At 40.6% G+C, this 15,584-nt stretch overlaps 1 protein-coding gene across 10 annotated transcripts in view; it reads right to left on the bottom strand.

Moving 5' to 3' along the window:
* Nucleotides 1–7,385: 7,385 nt before the first annotated feature.
* ccser2a (coiled-coil serine-rich protein 2a) overlaps nt 7,386–15,584 on the bottom strand; it is a 57,288-nt gene continuing 49,089 nt past the window's right edge. For 8 of the 10 annotated variants that reach the window (XM_055018515.1, XM_055018514.1, XM_055018516.1 and 5 more), the window contains one exon: nt 7,386–12,580. In XM_055018515.1, the coding sequence (XP_054874490.1) occupies nt 11,846–12,580 (735 nt within the window). In that variant the 3' untranslated portion in view covers nt 7,386–11,845. Of the gene's footprint in view, nt 12,581–15,442; nt 15,483–15,584 lie in introns of all 10 variants that reach the window. The other 2 variants (XM_035946476.2, XM_035946477.2) reach the window with 2 other exon arrangements.

The following is a 15,584-nucleotide window of genomic DNA, read 5'->3' on the forward strand; positions in this document are numbered from 1 at the left end:
TAAACCTTATTGATTAGTCACAAGGTAAATTCACGTGACAGCAGATACATACAGATGAGGCATGAAAGAAGCAGGACAACAATTACAAAAGTACAACAAGGCTAAAAATAAAGACATAATAAAGGTCTCAAAGACAATGTACAAGCCATGGTTATACATTTATGTATAGTATGTTAGTGTTATAGTAGACAATAAGAAAGGTGAAGTGATATATTTCACAAACTAGTTAGCAATTTATCATGAAGACAAAGCTTGACTGTGTGTTGTCTGCTACATGTGCTGCAAACGGTGATCAGTATTATACTATTGTAAAGAAGGGAGTTGGACCTGCTCTATGTGATGACACAGTTTGGAAATGATCCTAAACATCATTTTATGTATTAAGTTCTGTAAAAAGAAGCTTTCAAATCAGCGTATATGGAAAAAAATATGCAAAAATACCGATATGCTGTGATTAATCAATATCACCAAATCAAAATATCCGTCCGACTCCATTTCAGAGCTTGTTTCCGTTGCCACCAGGTGGCCAAACAAATGAGATATTGCATTTCTGTGTAACCCAATCACAGATACAAACTCAACAAATGTTGGCTAATGTTAGTGTGAAGGCCAATTAGTAACATCATCTGCTGCAAACCAGGTCTGCTGCTCGGCTCTTTGATATGCAAGCTTTTGTGTTAGCGGATAATTAAAATCATCTGTGCCAAACTGCAAGTGAATCATGTAAATAAATAAAAATTAGCACAAGAATCCAAAACACATTTCCATGTCTTTAGTTATGCAAAAATGCACCTAATTTGACAAAGAAAGGAAACAAAACTGTGCTGTAGTTGGAATTCAGGACAGATGTAAAAAAAGTACAAAACTACAAGAAGGTTTTTTTTTTTCTATTGCATGACTAAGCCTTTCTGGTTGGACCTAAACCTCCAACACCAACATTCAGATGGACGCAATTTTTTTCCCATTCCTTCTATTTTTTATTTGCCATCTTGCAAAGCAAATAAATACCCTTAAGCATAGTAGATGAGTGATCTGTAGGTCTTTAAAGTGTTCTCCATTGTACAGCAATGAGCGTCTATGTGTGAAGGAAGCCTCAGACTGAGAGGGTCTGGTCCTGGAGGAGGTAGAAGTCAAACACCTGTCAGGGGATACAATTATGGTCATGTTCCTCTGTCATCCCACAGTGCATACTCAAATGTTGTGTCATCCCACAGTGCATACTCAAATGTTGTGTCCCCCCTCCCACCAAAAACCTTCTCGCTGTAGTCAACTTAAGCCGCCTCGCCTGCAGCGTTTGTGAATATTTGAAAGTACTGCCGGAGGAAAGGAACGAGGCTGGCATTTCTCCTTCAAGAGAAGTGGACCGGGTACCCTGGTGGCAAAGTCTCTCCCTGAAAACACAGCAAAAGTCAAATACAAAAAGGTCCTCTGTGCCTTTGTCACAGCTCAAGTGGTAAAGAAACTCTCCTGTGCATTGTCATAGCAGGTTCAAGAGCTTAAGCAACAGCGACGAAAAGGGCTGAGCGAAGACAACCGACTGAAAACACAAACAAATCCTCTTTTTAAAGATCAGCTCGTGTCTCATATTTTTTATCCATTAGTCTGCAACGGAGTACATTAATCAACAGTGACGAGTCAGTGAAGTAGATGTACACTCAAGATTAGTTTGACATTTGAAGACATCGAAACAATCCCAAAAATCTAAATAGAGATTTAATGCTAAAATCGTGAAATCAAGCTGCATAGAGAAAATGCAGTGAAGTTTGCTTGTAGACTGATGCTGCCTCCCACACACCACTGATCACAGACAGTCCACTGACAGAAAGTCAAAGGAATCTCTAACATATTTTTTTATCATAAAGCCTTCTTATTATTGTTATTTATCTGCAAGAATGTTCTGTTTCTTCCCTTTCTACCTGCCTTGTATAGAAGCTTGTAATTGCAGATTTCTATAAGCCCCACATATACAAACTTAATTGTTCTTAATTGATGATATACATCGTGTTACATTATTGTGATAAGCCCTTTAAAACTCACAGAGAGGCAAAATACCAGCTGTCAGCTTCAGCCTCAGCAAAGACGTTCCGCAACACACTCAAGTGCACTGTGAAACTACTCATTTAGCCGAACCTAGTCCCTACATTAACCCTGCTACAGCACGCCAGGGATCGGAATCACATACTGTACAATTACCATTAACAATGTCCTGTTTACCTTTTATGCACCACTCGCTGTACTCTGCAAAGTAAAAGGAACAAAGGACCAAACTTTCTCCAAGCACCGACCTCGAAATATAGCATCCACCACCCTTCTGTCTGAACTGAAGACTTTAGCAGCAGCCGTCAGTAATGTATATCTTGCACATCAGTTACCTGCACACACCTTTCCAATTAAATGCATTTAAATGACATCTGGAAGAGATTGCTGACGACAACCACTGACATGCAGAACTGCATCATGAAAATGGCAGTTTATCAGCTCAGAGGCTGAAGAGATTACCTGCATACCTGTCAGAATGAGATATGGGATTATTTGCCCCAAAGCCAATCATCACTAATTTACCTACTGTTACATTTGAAAAACACTGCAGTGTTTGACTTCAGTGTTAAAACTATTATTTTTGGTAAACTATTGAGGATTGGTTAGAAGATCTAATTTATGGGAGAAAATTTCTAATTTTAGCTTGTGGAACACATAATGAAGGCTAACAGTGCAAAAGCAACACACTGTATGACAAACAGGATTATTTACTGTCACCTACATCTTATCAAGGACAAAAAACATACAGACTTTGTATTAGAGTTTTGCTTTGTGGTCAGCAGGACAGTTATCTCATGAGTCCTATTCTACTAGAAAACTAAGCATGTGGCATTTATCAAGCATCTGGCATGATTAAACAGAGATTTTATGCTTTTTAGAGCTTGATCTTAGATGCAAAGAGCTGACATTTAGCACACAGGTGTATGAACTTGTCACTGACAAATTAGCACAAGAGACTAAAATGGAAATCTGCAAAATAACGCTATCTTGGTGAAAACAAAACCACATCAGGCTGTCAGACTGTGTCCGTCAATGGGTCCAACAACTTGTAACGGCATTTGAGAGTGGATATTTGATGCTCCAGATTTGTTTCTGGGTTTTTTTGTGGCTCCTGAAAAGGTCTTCTAATAACACTGACATGCTGGATAATGATTCCAGGAAACGATATCAATGCAAACTGGATGCTACAGTTTTGGACATATGCTTGTACAGATTTTCTGCTGATGCCTGAAAACACTATCCCACCAAGTAGCCACCAGTAGACTGTGGTGAGTTCAATAATACTTCTAGAATCATTCTTTTTTCTCCCATATATAACTTTTAATTAGTTTATTGTTACCTGATTAACAGTCATATTAAATCAAAGTATGCAAATAAATACAATCATGGAAAAAAATTATTAGGCCTCCCTTGTTTTCTTCAATTTCTTGTTCATTTTAATGCCTGGTACCACTGAAGGTCTATTACCTGAAGAAAACAATGAAGACAACAAAAAATGCAGCTGATTACATAATATTTTATGTCCTATTGGACATGCTTAAGCTTCATTGTATTCCCAGGGTGTATAAGAAGCAATTTCATGTCACAAGCAGCACTGCACATGTAAAGGCCTAGAGTGGTTTCCTGCTGAAAGAATTATGTGAGGCCAAACAAATGTACCTTTAGTTGTACCAAGCATTAAAATGAACAAGAAATTGAAGAAAACAAGGGTTGTCTAATAACGTTTTCAATGAGTGTAGGTAGGTAAAATGAAAGTAGGTCTAACGACTAACTGTGAAGCATTATTCTAGACTGGAAAAACACAGTACCATACCTGTCACAAAATGCTTTCCATACAAAACTAGGTGTCCAACTGGACTCCAGTGGCTGACGTCTCTGTTCAGAAGTCAGCCTCAGTCCTGGAATACTTTGCATGATGTATAACTGCATATTGTGAGAAGTGCACTACACTGTGTCACTACTCTGAAGCATGAATATAGCCAGATTAAGTGTATAAAACATTACATTTCCCACATTTATGGCTAAAACCAATGAGAAATATGGAAATAGTCAGATGACCCTGGTCTTCTATGCCCCCCAAATCTTGGCAAGTCTGCATGCAGCTGATAACTCAATTTCCAAATATTAAAACGACAGCTTTGAACAGACAGTGACGTGACATTTTAAAGGCGATGATAAGCACATGAACATACAGTGCAGCAGACAGACTGAGCTCGAGGTTTCCACTGAGCAGTAAAACAGTAATCAGCAGCTTGGCAGAGGAAAGTGTGACATGAAGAACAGCAAAACAAGCTGTACCTTAACCCCGACGATAGGAGCAGAAATGCACTGTGATGCTCGGTGCATGACAAGAGCCATGTTCAGACTGGCAAGAGGCCACCACTGCAGAACATAATGATGTCATTTAGCCATGTTCAAGACAACAATGTTTACAGCACAGAAAGGAAACTTCTACTTAGTTTGCAAGGAGCCAATGCAAACAGCAGCAATCAAACCAAAGGGTAAATATGGCTTAAAACCAACACTTATGCAGCTGCATTCAAATCATGAGCACTGATTGTCTCATATCACCATCCAGCCAGTGCACAGTGAGTTTACAAGTCAACACCAGCATTGCATATGTGTGAATCCAGCTGCAAAATAACACAACAGAGCAACACAGCAGAGCCAAGAACTGAGTCCACAAGCACAATGAACTTACTCTGATGAGGAGAAGCTACTATTTCGGACCCATCAGAACCAGGAAACTCTGCTTCCAGCTTGAAGTACAGTTTGAGGCCTCAGCTGCTCCGATTAGATCTACAGAAAGTGTCCTGGAGCTGCATGTTGTCAAACGAGCTTCAGTAAATCCAGACATGAGACTATTAGCAACAAGTGTCTGCAGCAGTTGTCAAACTAAACACAGCAGAAGAGTGAAAAAAAAATAAGAGGAGAACTCACGGCTTCCAAAAGGTGCGTTAGATTTATCCTCCAGCAGGCTGAGTGAGTCATGTTTTCACTCCAACTTTGTGAACAAACTTTGTTGTTCGAGGGTTACTAGACGCTTTTCTCACATTTTGGCTCGTCACAGTGGGAAAATCACAGGTGGAATTAATAACATTAATGCTGATTCACTCAGGAAGTCATAACAGTGAAAGAAGCAGAAGCAGAAACTCCCATCAGACATCATTAATAAACTTGTGAGCTTCCTGCTCTGACTGAGTGCCATGAAAACAAAAGGATGTTGCTGTAAAATTTGATCAGGAAATTATTCAATTCATTTAAAATCTAAAATATTTTTGGGTGAATGGTTATGGAAGGATTTCAGGATTTTTATAAAAAAAAACAAATAAACATTTTCATATATTTTGAAAATGGGAAAAAGGAAAGGGAAAATTCTACATCCATAAGAAAAGACGAACAGACTCCAAACCAGATTTTGAATATTTTTTTCAAGACCTGAATCAATATTTTGCAACTTTTCCATGGAGCAATGATATTCTATCCTTTCTTTCTTTCTTTCTTTCTTTCTTTCTTTCTTCTTATCATCATTATTTATTTATCTATTTACTTATTCAATTGTGTTCTTTTGTTGTTTTTACTCCACCAGGGAACGGTGGACAATCAGCATACATTTGTCCTTCCGTCTGTCAGTCTGTCTGTGTGCAACGTTACTCAAAAACAGACTAACAGATGTGGATGAAATTTTCAGGGAAGGTCAGAAATGACACAAAGACCAAGTGATTAGATTTTGGCAGTGATGCAGCTTATAGTCTGGATACACGGATTTGTTAAAGATTTCTGTATCTTGCGAGATAGCGGCACAGTGTCACTGTAACTATGACAACAAGTGCTATGTCCGCTGCCTGCTGACGATCACATGATTACGATCCTACAACAAATCCACTGTTGCGGACTTATCAGGACTTATCCATCAACTGAGCAGCCTTGGCAGAGTACTGTGCTCTCTGAGTGCTTTTCATGTTTTATTATGTGTTTATTTTGTTTTTGTTCCGCTTGCTGTACCCCTGACATGGACACCTTTGTTTGTACATACAGTGGATATGTGTTAAAATACATGTTGGTGGACCCCTAAAACTTACAAGAAATCTTTACTTCAGTGTCACCAGATGATGTAAAAAGTCGTGACTACAAGCTTGAAAATGAAAAAAAGTAACATGGTACTAGAAAGAAATCTGGACACGGGGCACCAAAATACTCATATCAAATGATGGCAGTCCCTTGTGCATTGTGGGTAATGTAGGCGGCAGGTTTTAATGAGGAAAAAGAATGTGCAAAATAAAAAATACAATATATCATTTTAGTTGTAGCCTCGGCTATTGTTATAAGAACGCATTGCCAAATCCATGCTGTACTCTTAAATCCACTCCTTGAGATGGTCATTATTCAACTTATTGCATTTTTTAGTACTCTTTGGGCTTTTTATGCATTTATAAGCGACCACATAGGAAATGAGAGGGGTAGAGAGATGGTAAAGGACAGCAACAAAAATTCATGGGGCCTCCTGATGACCTGAGCTTTTAGTCCTAAATTCTACTGGAGGCTTAAAATGACAAGAGATTGTAAATTTGTCAGTCTGACTTATAGGCTGGCAGTGTATTTATCTCACTGAATGTTGGGTTGACTATTCGACACAGACTAAACATAATAAAGCTTCACTGTACAGCTGTAACAAGCAGACAGAGTAAATAAATGTGCTCAATGAGATCATTTTTAACACAAGAATTCCCTCAGTGTAGTTGCTTTTCTCAGTATTTTCAGTAAAATTACTATTTTTTTTTCGGAGTAGCAACCTGCAAGAACTCTTAAATTACAACAGAGTAAGTCTTAAACATATATTTGACAGTCTATGATGAAAGAGCCGAGCTTCCTTTCAAGAGAAAACCTTTTGCACTCCATCTCCCACTTTTCCAAGTTAATGACAGTGTCACAGTACTCCTTGCGCTCGGCAGACTTTTACCCACCCATCGTCTCTGATGCATGTAACCTCATTATTAAGCAGACTATATGAAAGGTGTCCAGAGACTGCTTGGTTTGTAATGAATAGAAATGAGTCATGCTACTTAGTTTAATTTGACAAGAAGGCACTTGCTGTCAATGATAACACAATAAAGTCTGTCTCCTATTTTCCACACCATCCTGTCTTGCATTTTCTCAAAATCAACCAATTTTACAATAAAATCCTCTTATTTTAAAGCAACCAAGCTCCTTGAAGCCTCTAAAGGCCTTGAAGAATGCTTGAATTTTGCAGTTTATTATCTCAAATGCTTTTGTCTATCTTTCTGACGTCGGCTGACATTCGAGGGACTAATACTGAAATGACAAATTACACAAAAACTCTCTAATTTCATTCTTTAAATCATACTTTATTTCCACAGAAATGCAACCAGCAGACAGTGAGAACAACGGAGAACAAAAACGAGGATTCTCTTTCATCTTGAACTGAGATCAGCAGCTGCGTTTGTGTCACCGATGCTATGCCACCATCCTCCAATCTGATGTTAAACGTTTTGCCTTCGGCCCACAGTTTAAGGTAAACACACCTGGAGATGTAAACAATTTCGTATGGAAGCGACATATTAAAGAACCAAAAGGTGACAAAGCTCCAAAGGAAGATTAGTCAAAACACCCGTTTGTTTGTTTTTTTGGTTCGACCTTTATTGCTGTCTCACGAGGCTTCCTGGGAAAACATGTTGTTTCAAACAGAGTTGAAAAGAGCAAAAACAAATCAAAACAGCTACTGTGCGAACCAAATGAAGTAGCTTCTAAATCCAGTTTAATGTTCATTCAGCATTAATGTCATTTAAAGTGCTTCAGATTAGAATTTTTAAAAAGCTGTATTTGCTATTTTATTTTCCATTTGCATAAAAGGTTGCTAAAAATATAATGTATAATTCCCTCTTCTTTTTGCTTCAAACTATATTGCACAGTATACTGGAGACAGTGTTGAACAGCTGAGAGCTGTAGAGGATTAGGTAGTGATAAATACAGTGACCTTGCATAATACGGGAAGAAATACGAACAGCTACACTATGATGCTTCGTCTGCTAATACTTCTAGTTGGTATTTCTGCTATGGTGAACACAAGAGCAACACTCGAGTGAAGAAACTGCTGTAAAAGTACATCAGTGGACTGTACCATGTCTGCTGCTGCAAATACACACAAACCACAAGTCAAGTAGAACAGCGGAGCTCCTCTAGAGATAGCTGAAGGCCTGTTTTCAGCTTTGAATGTTGCATTTTATTTCAAAACCATCATCAGGAGTGTCTCCAGATAACGGTTTTAAACTTGAAATTAACTGGCCACATGGGAGCGGCAGAAACAGCAGCATACTCCTTCAGCACATACAAAGCAGCATTAGCTGACGTCATATTTACAAATCCAATATTTCTTCTTCTTTAAGCTCCGTTTTGGTCTCCACCGACTCCACTCCTGCTCAATGCTCCAACGTGGGACCTTATTTGTTTCTTTGCAGTGTGGTTTTAGGCAGCTAGTGGTTTTGTCAGAGCTTTTTTGTGTCATAAAACAGCTGCGTCTGGAAGCAACATTCATGTGAAAGCGCTAAAGGGCGCTAAAATGCTCGATAAAGCTGAGGAGAACGGTGTTAGGTGGTGATTATCTGCAGGTTTGCCCCCACAAGTGACATCTTTTAAGTTATGTGCTCCTTTGTTAACATACAAGTATTGATTATAGCATATAGCAGTAACTTTGTAGTAAAACCAGTGGCTTCAAACTGCAAATGTGCCGCCTGTTTCTTTCTCTTTCTTTCTGCATTCGCTCGACTGTATGCTCTAAATATCAATGGATTTCCTGTTTACAAGTAATGAGCCTCCATTGATGTGCATCTTCATTGTGTTGCAGGAAAGCACCTTTTATAAACAGATCATGTGCGCTAGGTGCCAGAAAAGGTTCAGTCCTGTGTCATTCAGGGTAACAACCTTTTTTCCCACCCGTTGTGCAATGCAGCTTTATAATTTGTGGGCCTTCTTGCAAAATAAAGTAAATCAAAGTCCCGCATTAGAATTGATCGGAGTTTGCTGCAGAGAGCTTTTTTTTTTTTTTTTTTTTTTTTTTTTTAAGCCCAGTTGTGGTTTTGTTATAGCATAGCTAGCAAGGACTGATTGGCTTGACTGCTAAACTGAGCGGGGACATAGATTTGGAGAATACAGCAGAGGGAGAAAACGATGGCACTGCCCTGTTTACGCTGGCATGGGTTTGCCTTTGGCCTGAGCAGACACATCTTTCTCTCACACAAACGTACACACACACTCATCCAAGAGGGGAACACTGGCAGCCAGAGGTGTCTGGAGACGCACACAGACACACACACACACAAACACGCACAACGGGCAACATTGATTTCCTGTTTGGCATTACTTAGCAGTGAGTGACACAGCTGAAGGATCGGGCTATTCTCTGGACCCAACAATGCAGACAAACAAACATTCTACGCATTCCCTCTCTCCCCGCTCTCTGATAAACACACCCCCCCGACATTTTATAGACAGCCGTTCACAAACAATAACTTCTGACAGAAAACAGCTTATCTTGATCATTACCACCTTAACTGCTTGATCACTTGTTTTCTGCTCTTTTTTTCCTCCCAGCTCTGTTTTTATTGTCTCTCGCTGTGCATCTTTCTGATGCTCCGTATGTATCTTCCCCCCTCCCTCCCGTCTCCATTTCCGCTTTCATTAAAAGAAATGGGTTTTTCTTGGCTTCACGGAGCGGTGTTGACTGCTTGGCTGGTTTGGCACAATGTTGAGCCATCCAACAGGTAAACATGTTTTATCAGCCACATGGATCTTCGCTCACAAACACACACGAGCCTCCATCGACTTTTTTTTTAGGGGCATAATCTAGAGATGGACATCTTTTTTTGGCTACAGCAGACAGATGGATCGGTGCGCGCTTGGAGAGCTCATTTTGCAAAAACAACACAAACCCACTTTCATGGACTTTGTTATAGATCAGAGTGTGTGTAGGTGCACTTGTGCGGCTGCTGGGAAGTGTGAACTGATGTGTGTGTGTGTGTGTTCCCTCTGAGTTTCATGTCTCTTTGAGTTCTGTCAGAGTTCCTGTACACGTGCATCTAAAAAAACTTGTGTGTGTGTCTATGTAGGGTGCGTGATTGGACGCAGTAGACCGGACACTGCTGGAGGCAGACAGGGAAGAGAGCAGAGTTGCTGTCAGAAGGCCTTTTTAACACACTGCTGCTCTCCGTTCGGGGACATTTCGGGAGCGTTTGACGGCAAAAGGGGCGATAAACACAATTCTGCAAAAACTCCCACAGAAACGTCACTAAAGCCCCGAAGGCTCCCTACCTGAAAATGCCGTGCTAATACCTTTGATGTTCCCAAAGAGACATGCAAGACAGTGAGAGGAGAGTGATGGGAGGAAAAAACAAACATTCAACTACACAGATCTCTTCACAAGTTACTTAATTGACTCGAAAATTATTTTCCATCAAATCGAGTGTCACTTTTCTCCATCTGGGTTTCCATCAATTCATGATGCCTTAAATGATTCAGAATACTCATTTTCAAATTTTTTCACTTAAAACATTCTCAGTTTTTTTGTGATTTTTTTTGTGCTGGAAGTGAGTGACATTAAATCACATTACAGTCAGATTTTATTTGTGTTGTGTTCATTTTTATAGTAAGAATTTTACAACTCAGATATTAAATTAGCTTCTTTACATGTCGCCTCCTCTCTCTCATCACACCTCTTTTTACTCGTTGCTGTTTTTATCGAAGAAATGCACAAAGCAGCTGTGAAATTACAGACACTTCAGTGGATTTTGTGTGTGCACATGGATACGAGTGAATTTCATTGTGAGCACACTTAAGTGCATGAGGGCTTTTATATGCTGCTCTTTTTCTGCTACATTATGAAAGCTAATTTCTCACTAGCACACTGTTTCTCCTAATTATATCTCCACCAGCAGCCCGGTATTATTTTTCATGTGCGTATGCTTCCATCGTAGGTGCATTTAACTCAGAAGGTCTGCGCCCTGTTTTGCTATGATGTGCAGAGGGTCATTCGGTATGTAAGACTGGAGAGCTGAACTGGAAGGATTTGCGACTACAGTGTGGAGCTGTTCTCCTCTTTTACACAAACATATATTTTCATTCTGGAAGTGACAAGCTCCAGAGGTCTTTGATGAATTTGCTTTTCTGTTCCCAGCCCCTCCATTTCACTTTGACTTTTTTTCTTTCTTTCCCTCTTGTTTTGCCTCTGTTTTCCCCTGGGCCTTCTATTACACAGCAAAGGCCACAATCATGTCACCTCTATGTTTAAAACCAAATGCACCCGTGTGTCAGAGAGCACAGCTGTGTGAGGACGAGTGAACTTAGACTTCAAAATGTGACATTAGCCACTGGGTATTACAAAAGAAAACTAAAATCTGACTTCTCTGAACTGTAACTTCAATGTGCAGCATTCATGTATTTGTGCAAAGTTGATAAACTGGGCTCCTTCCATAAAATCCCCTCAATCTGAAAACTGTCATACATCATTGTTGTGAAGATAAGATGCTGCTACGTACTACATCTCTGCCAATCAATCATGATGGAGTTGTGAAAACTAATTTAGAAACAATACTGTACAGCAGTCACAATACCAATGTCACTGACACAGGCAGTCCCTGAATGGTCCGTAGGGGTTAATGAGTTCAAGGTGTGTTCATTTGACACTCAAAAAGTGAAACAATCACACTGCTATGATGGCTGGGAGGAGAATGGGATGAAAAATTGATGTCAGAGTGATTCCTGTTTTCGGTTTTGAAGGGTGGATTTAAGCTCCTCAGGGAATCTTTGGCTTGGGGAGGCATGAGCGACTCAAAGGGATCAAGAACTTGGCTGACCCAGGGTCTTTGAGCGTCCCCTGGCTGGGCTCCTCCAGGCTGGAGCTGGTGCACCGTGGATCCCTGCAAGGCTCTGATATCCTACGAGGCTGAAGCAGTGAAGTACGACACAGACTGGGAGCCTGCACCTGGGGTCCAGCGTTGAAGCAGGGAAGGCCTCTAGAGGGAGGCGGCAGCTGCTTGGTCTGGTTAGCCAGAAGCCCGGAGGAACGCCCTGGCTTCAGCGAGACGAAGCCACCAGCGCCCCCTGGCTTGAGTGCGGGGAGAGACACGCGCTTGTGAAGACGAGGAGGCTGCAGCATGCGAGGGCAAGTCGAACCAGTAGATTTAGGGACGGCAGAGTTCTGCAGTATCACAGCGGGGGCTTTCCACTCATGCTGTGCTGCAGACTGCGCTGCTGTTGCTGGAATGTCTCTGGCAGTTATCCCCTGTGGAGCCCAAGAACCCAGGCAGTGCAGGGTGGAGCTGGGGAAATGACTCAGCTTGTCAGAGCCTTCTGGCCCACACACATCTGCCATAAGAGCTTCGAGAAGACGGTCAGCATCTAAATGGGGTGCTTCCACTGATCTACTCCTTGTGAGGTCACTGCGGCCCACGGTGGGGGGAGTTTTTACTAGTCTTCCCTGGTGGAGGTGTTCGTTGTGACGGGGGTTGAAAGGCTGTAGTATTTGAGGCTGCAGAAAAGACAAAAAAAAAAAAAACATAGTCAGAAAATAAAATCATTGAAGAGTCAGTGTGTAATGACATACGACTCCGTAAGATCAGAAATGGCCAATTTTTAAACAATCTGTCCTTTTTGCAGTTTTGATTAATTTGCTGCTGGGAAGGAAATTTTGGAGCAAAAACCAAACTAAAAATCTATCTTTCTTTGACTTGTTTATTTATACTTCAATATCACGGCCTGTTTCTATTGCCAGCCACTAAACTAATTCTGTAATAGGAGAGGCAAAGGCACAGAGGAAGCCCTTATTCAGCACTTAGAAACAAACAGAGGAGAATAACCTTGCCATGTGAGTGTCTGGAATCTACTGAAGTCTTTGAATCATTTTGTGATCGCTGCTGCAGCGGGGCTTCAAAACACTCTTACTGAGAGCTACAATGCCTGCTGCCTGTGTAAGAACCTGCTGAGCTGTTGAACCACACGAAATTTAGACCAACCGTGGTGTTGTCCTCCACCAGGGGACACAGAGTTTGTGAGCGCAAAATCACAAACACCTGTAGGATCTAATGCAGTCTTTCAGAGAACTTTCACAATTACTGGCTTTGTGAAGCTTATCATGTTCCGTTCTTGAGGTGTTAGAGAGAAGCTAATTATCCAGCGCTACAAATAAAAGAGCTAAACTGACACAGACTCAACTAAAACTCATTTGTTTCCTGTAGTGAATTAGTTGAGATTGTACAAGCATTCATGATGCGTCTGTCTGTTTCCTGCCTTATTTGTGTAGAAGTAGCTACTGAAAAGTGGACACATTCTCAGTATTGTTATGCTCCACTTTTAAAAGAAATGCTGATAATTTTGCTTCTACAAGAGGATGTATAGAGCCATGGGATAATTGTACTCTTTGTATCCTCTTGCACAACAACTCTGTCTCACATTTCCACATAAGCAGCAGATGGAAGAATCAGACAGATCAACCTGCCAGCAAGAGTAGTTACACAGAACAAAACGCAAGTCGATATTCAATCCCTGTACGTGCTGAAATCTTAGCCACTATACCAGCACATTTTCTAAAAGGCTTATGACCCCAACATCTACAAAAAATACTTATTCTATTTAGTTTGTGTCTGAATCTGTAATCTGCATCGATCGTTCTGTCAGTTTTTTTCTGGCTTTTTGTCATCTCTGTCCTTGAAGCAGAGCCTATAGAATCTAAATCCGCATGGAACCATCTAAAGCTGCTAAAAGGTCTGAACTTGCTGTGAGTTCGAAGCAGAAGGATCTCAAAGGATGTGGATATATCGCTGTACTGGTCAGGTTGCTGTGTTTCTCTCTAACATCAGTCATTTGTGTTGCCGGTGTTGAGTAGATGTCCGGGGCCACAGCTCCATCTCCTGGTCCCCTGCCACACTGTGTCCACAAGCCTGTTATAAAAGCCTTGTCCACCTCTCAGTCTCACTGTATTGTTGTATGTTTTTCAAGAGAGGAAATGTTCTTTTATTAAATTTTAAGTACTTAAAAACTTCTTTAAACATTCTCACTGTTTGTCTTACAATAACTCTGATTAGTGAGTCACTCAAGCCATGAGCATGTGAAGTTGCTGATTTATTATTATTCTTCACAGAACAAAACGAGCTGATATATTCTAAAAACAGTGTGTTTTAGTTTGGGTGGTGTGATCATGTTAAATACAGACTGAAATGTTCACTGTCATATGCATAGCAGCAATTTAAGACACCTTTAACTGCAAAGTTTGTAATAACTGCATGCAGTTTATTTATAGCTGTCCCAGCTGGAAGAAGCCACGCTGAGATAGTGACATGCTGTGTCTATAGGGGCACCGCCAGTAATTATTTGCATCTACAGCTGTCTGCTACAGATACTAATAATTAGTAGCAATTATTTTGTCTCTTCACAGCGCTGCCAAGAAGTAACTATCTTAGTTGCTAAGGATAGCTGTCACTTTCACAGAAAATCACAAGTCCAATCAAGAAACGTGCCAATTTGTGACACCTGGAAGATGTCAAGATCATCGATCTCATCTCCGGCTTCACTCACCTTCAGAAACGGTTTGCGAATAGACAGCAGCATGCAAGAATGTGAATGACTGGAGTGAAAGGATGTAAATAATCCATAATGGTTGTAGGAAGACAGTGTGATTGCAACACGTAAATGGAGGAGATTCGTCAATATGCTGGCACTTTATTCCAAGATTTTACTTCATATATCATTGTGGTGGTGGTTTGTGTTTGAGTATAACCTGTGGAGAATGTGTAGGAAGGTGGGACTATTTAGATTTGTCTTTTGCTTGCTGTGTTTAACTGCTTTTGATGGGGGAGTTGGAAGGAAGGCGATTGCTCAGGACGGCAGTGATATGTATTCACATCCCATAACTTGGGGTTATTCTTAAATGTCATTCCCTTCAATATACTTCACCTTTCAGGGTGAATACCTGGAATAGTAAAACACCTATTAAATGAATGAAATACAGAAAAAGAAATCCACATAGAAGGATTTACCAAATCATGCACAACCCTGCGTACCTGAATAAGAGGAAACAAATTAAAAGACTCCAATGTAACACAATGTAAATGTAAAAAAAAGGAACAAAAGACAGAAAAACTATTTTCAAACTCCAACAAAAAACACAACCAAAACAGCATCACCGTGACCCCAAACTCTCACCCACTATGAAGAGCAGACTGGAGGAGAAATACACAATGTCAAAACCGAAAACCCAAAGCAAATCATGCAAACGCAAATGTAGAAAGACATGCTTCTGTCGTGCCACATGTCGCCAGACCACAGCCCAGCGTGCAGGAGCTGGGGTCTGACAGGGCGGCATGTCCATTCCATGTTAAAGAAAGGGTTACTGTACCACGCTGTGTCAGTGAAGTACTGCACTAGCTGCTCCACTCCTTGCCATAAGCATTATGCATGAGGGGGTAAAGGTAGATTAGGAGAGAAAGTAGGTGATTCATGTCCAGATTTGCCAGAGACAAAGTACAGAGATGAAGAGA

Source organism: Amphiprion ocellaris, chromosome 16, assembly GCF_022539595.1.
Source record: "Amphiprion ocellaris isolate individual 3 ecotype Okinawa chromosome 16, ASM2253959v1, whole genome shotgun sequence".
NCBI classification, from domain to species: domain Eukaryota; kingdom Metazoa; phylum Chordata; class Actinopteri; family Pomacentridae; genus Amphiprion; species Amphiprion ocellaris.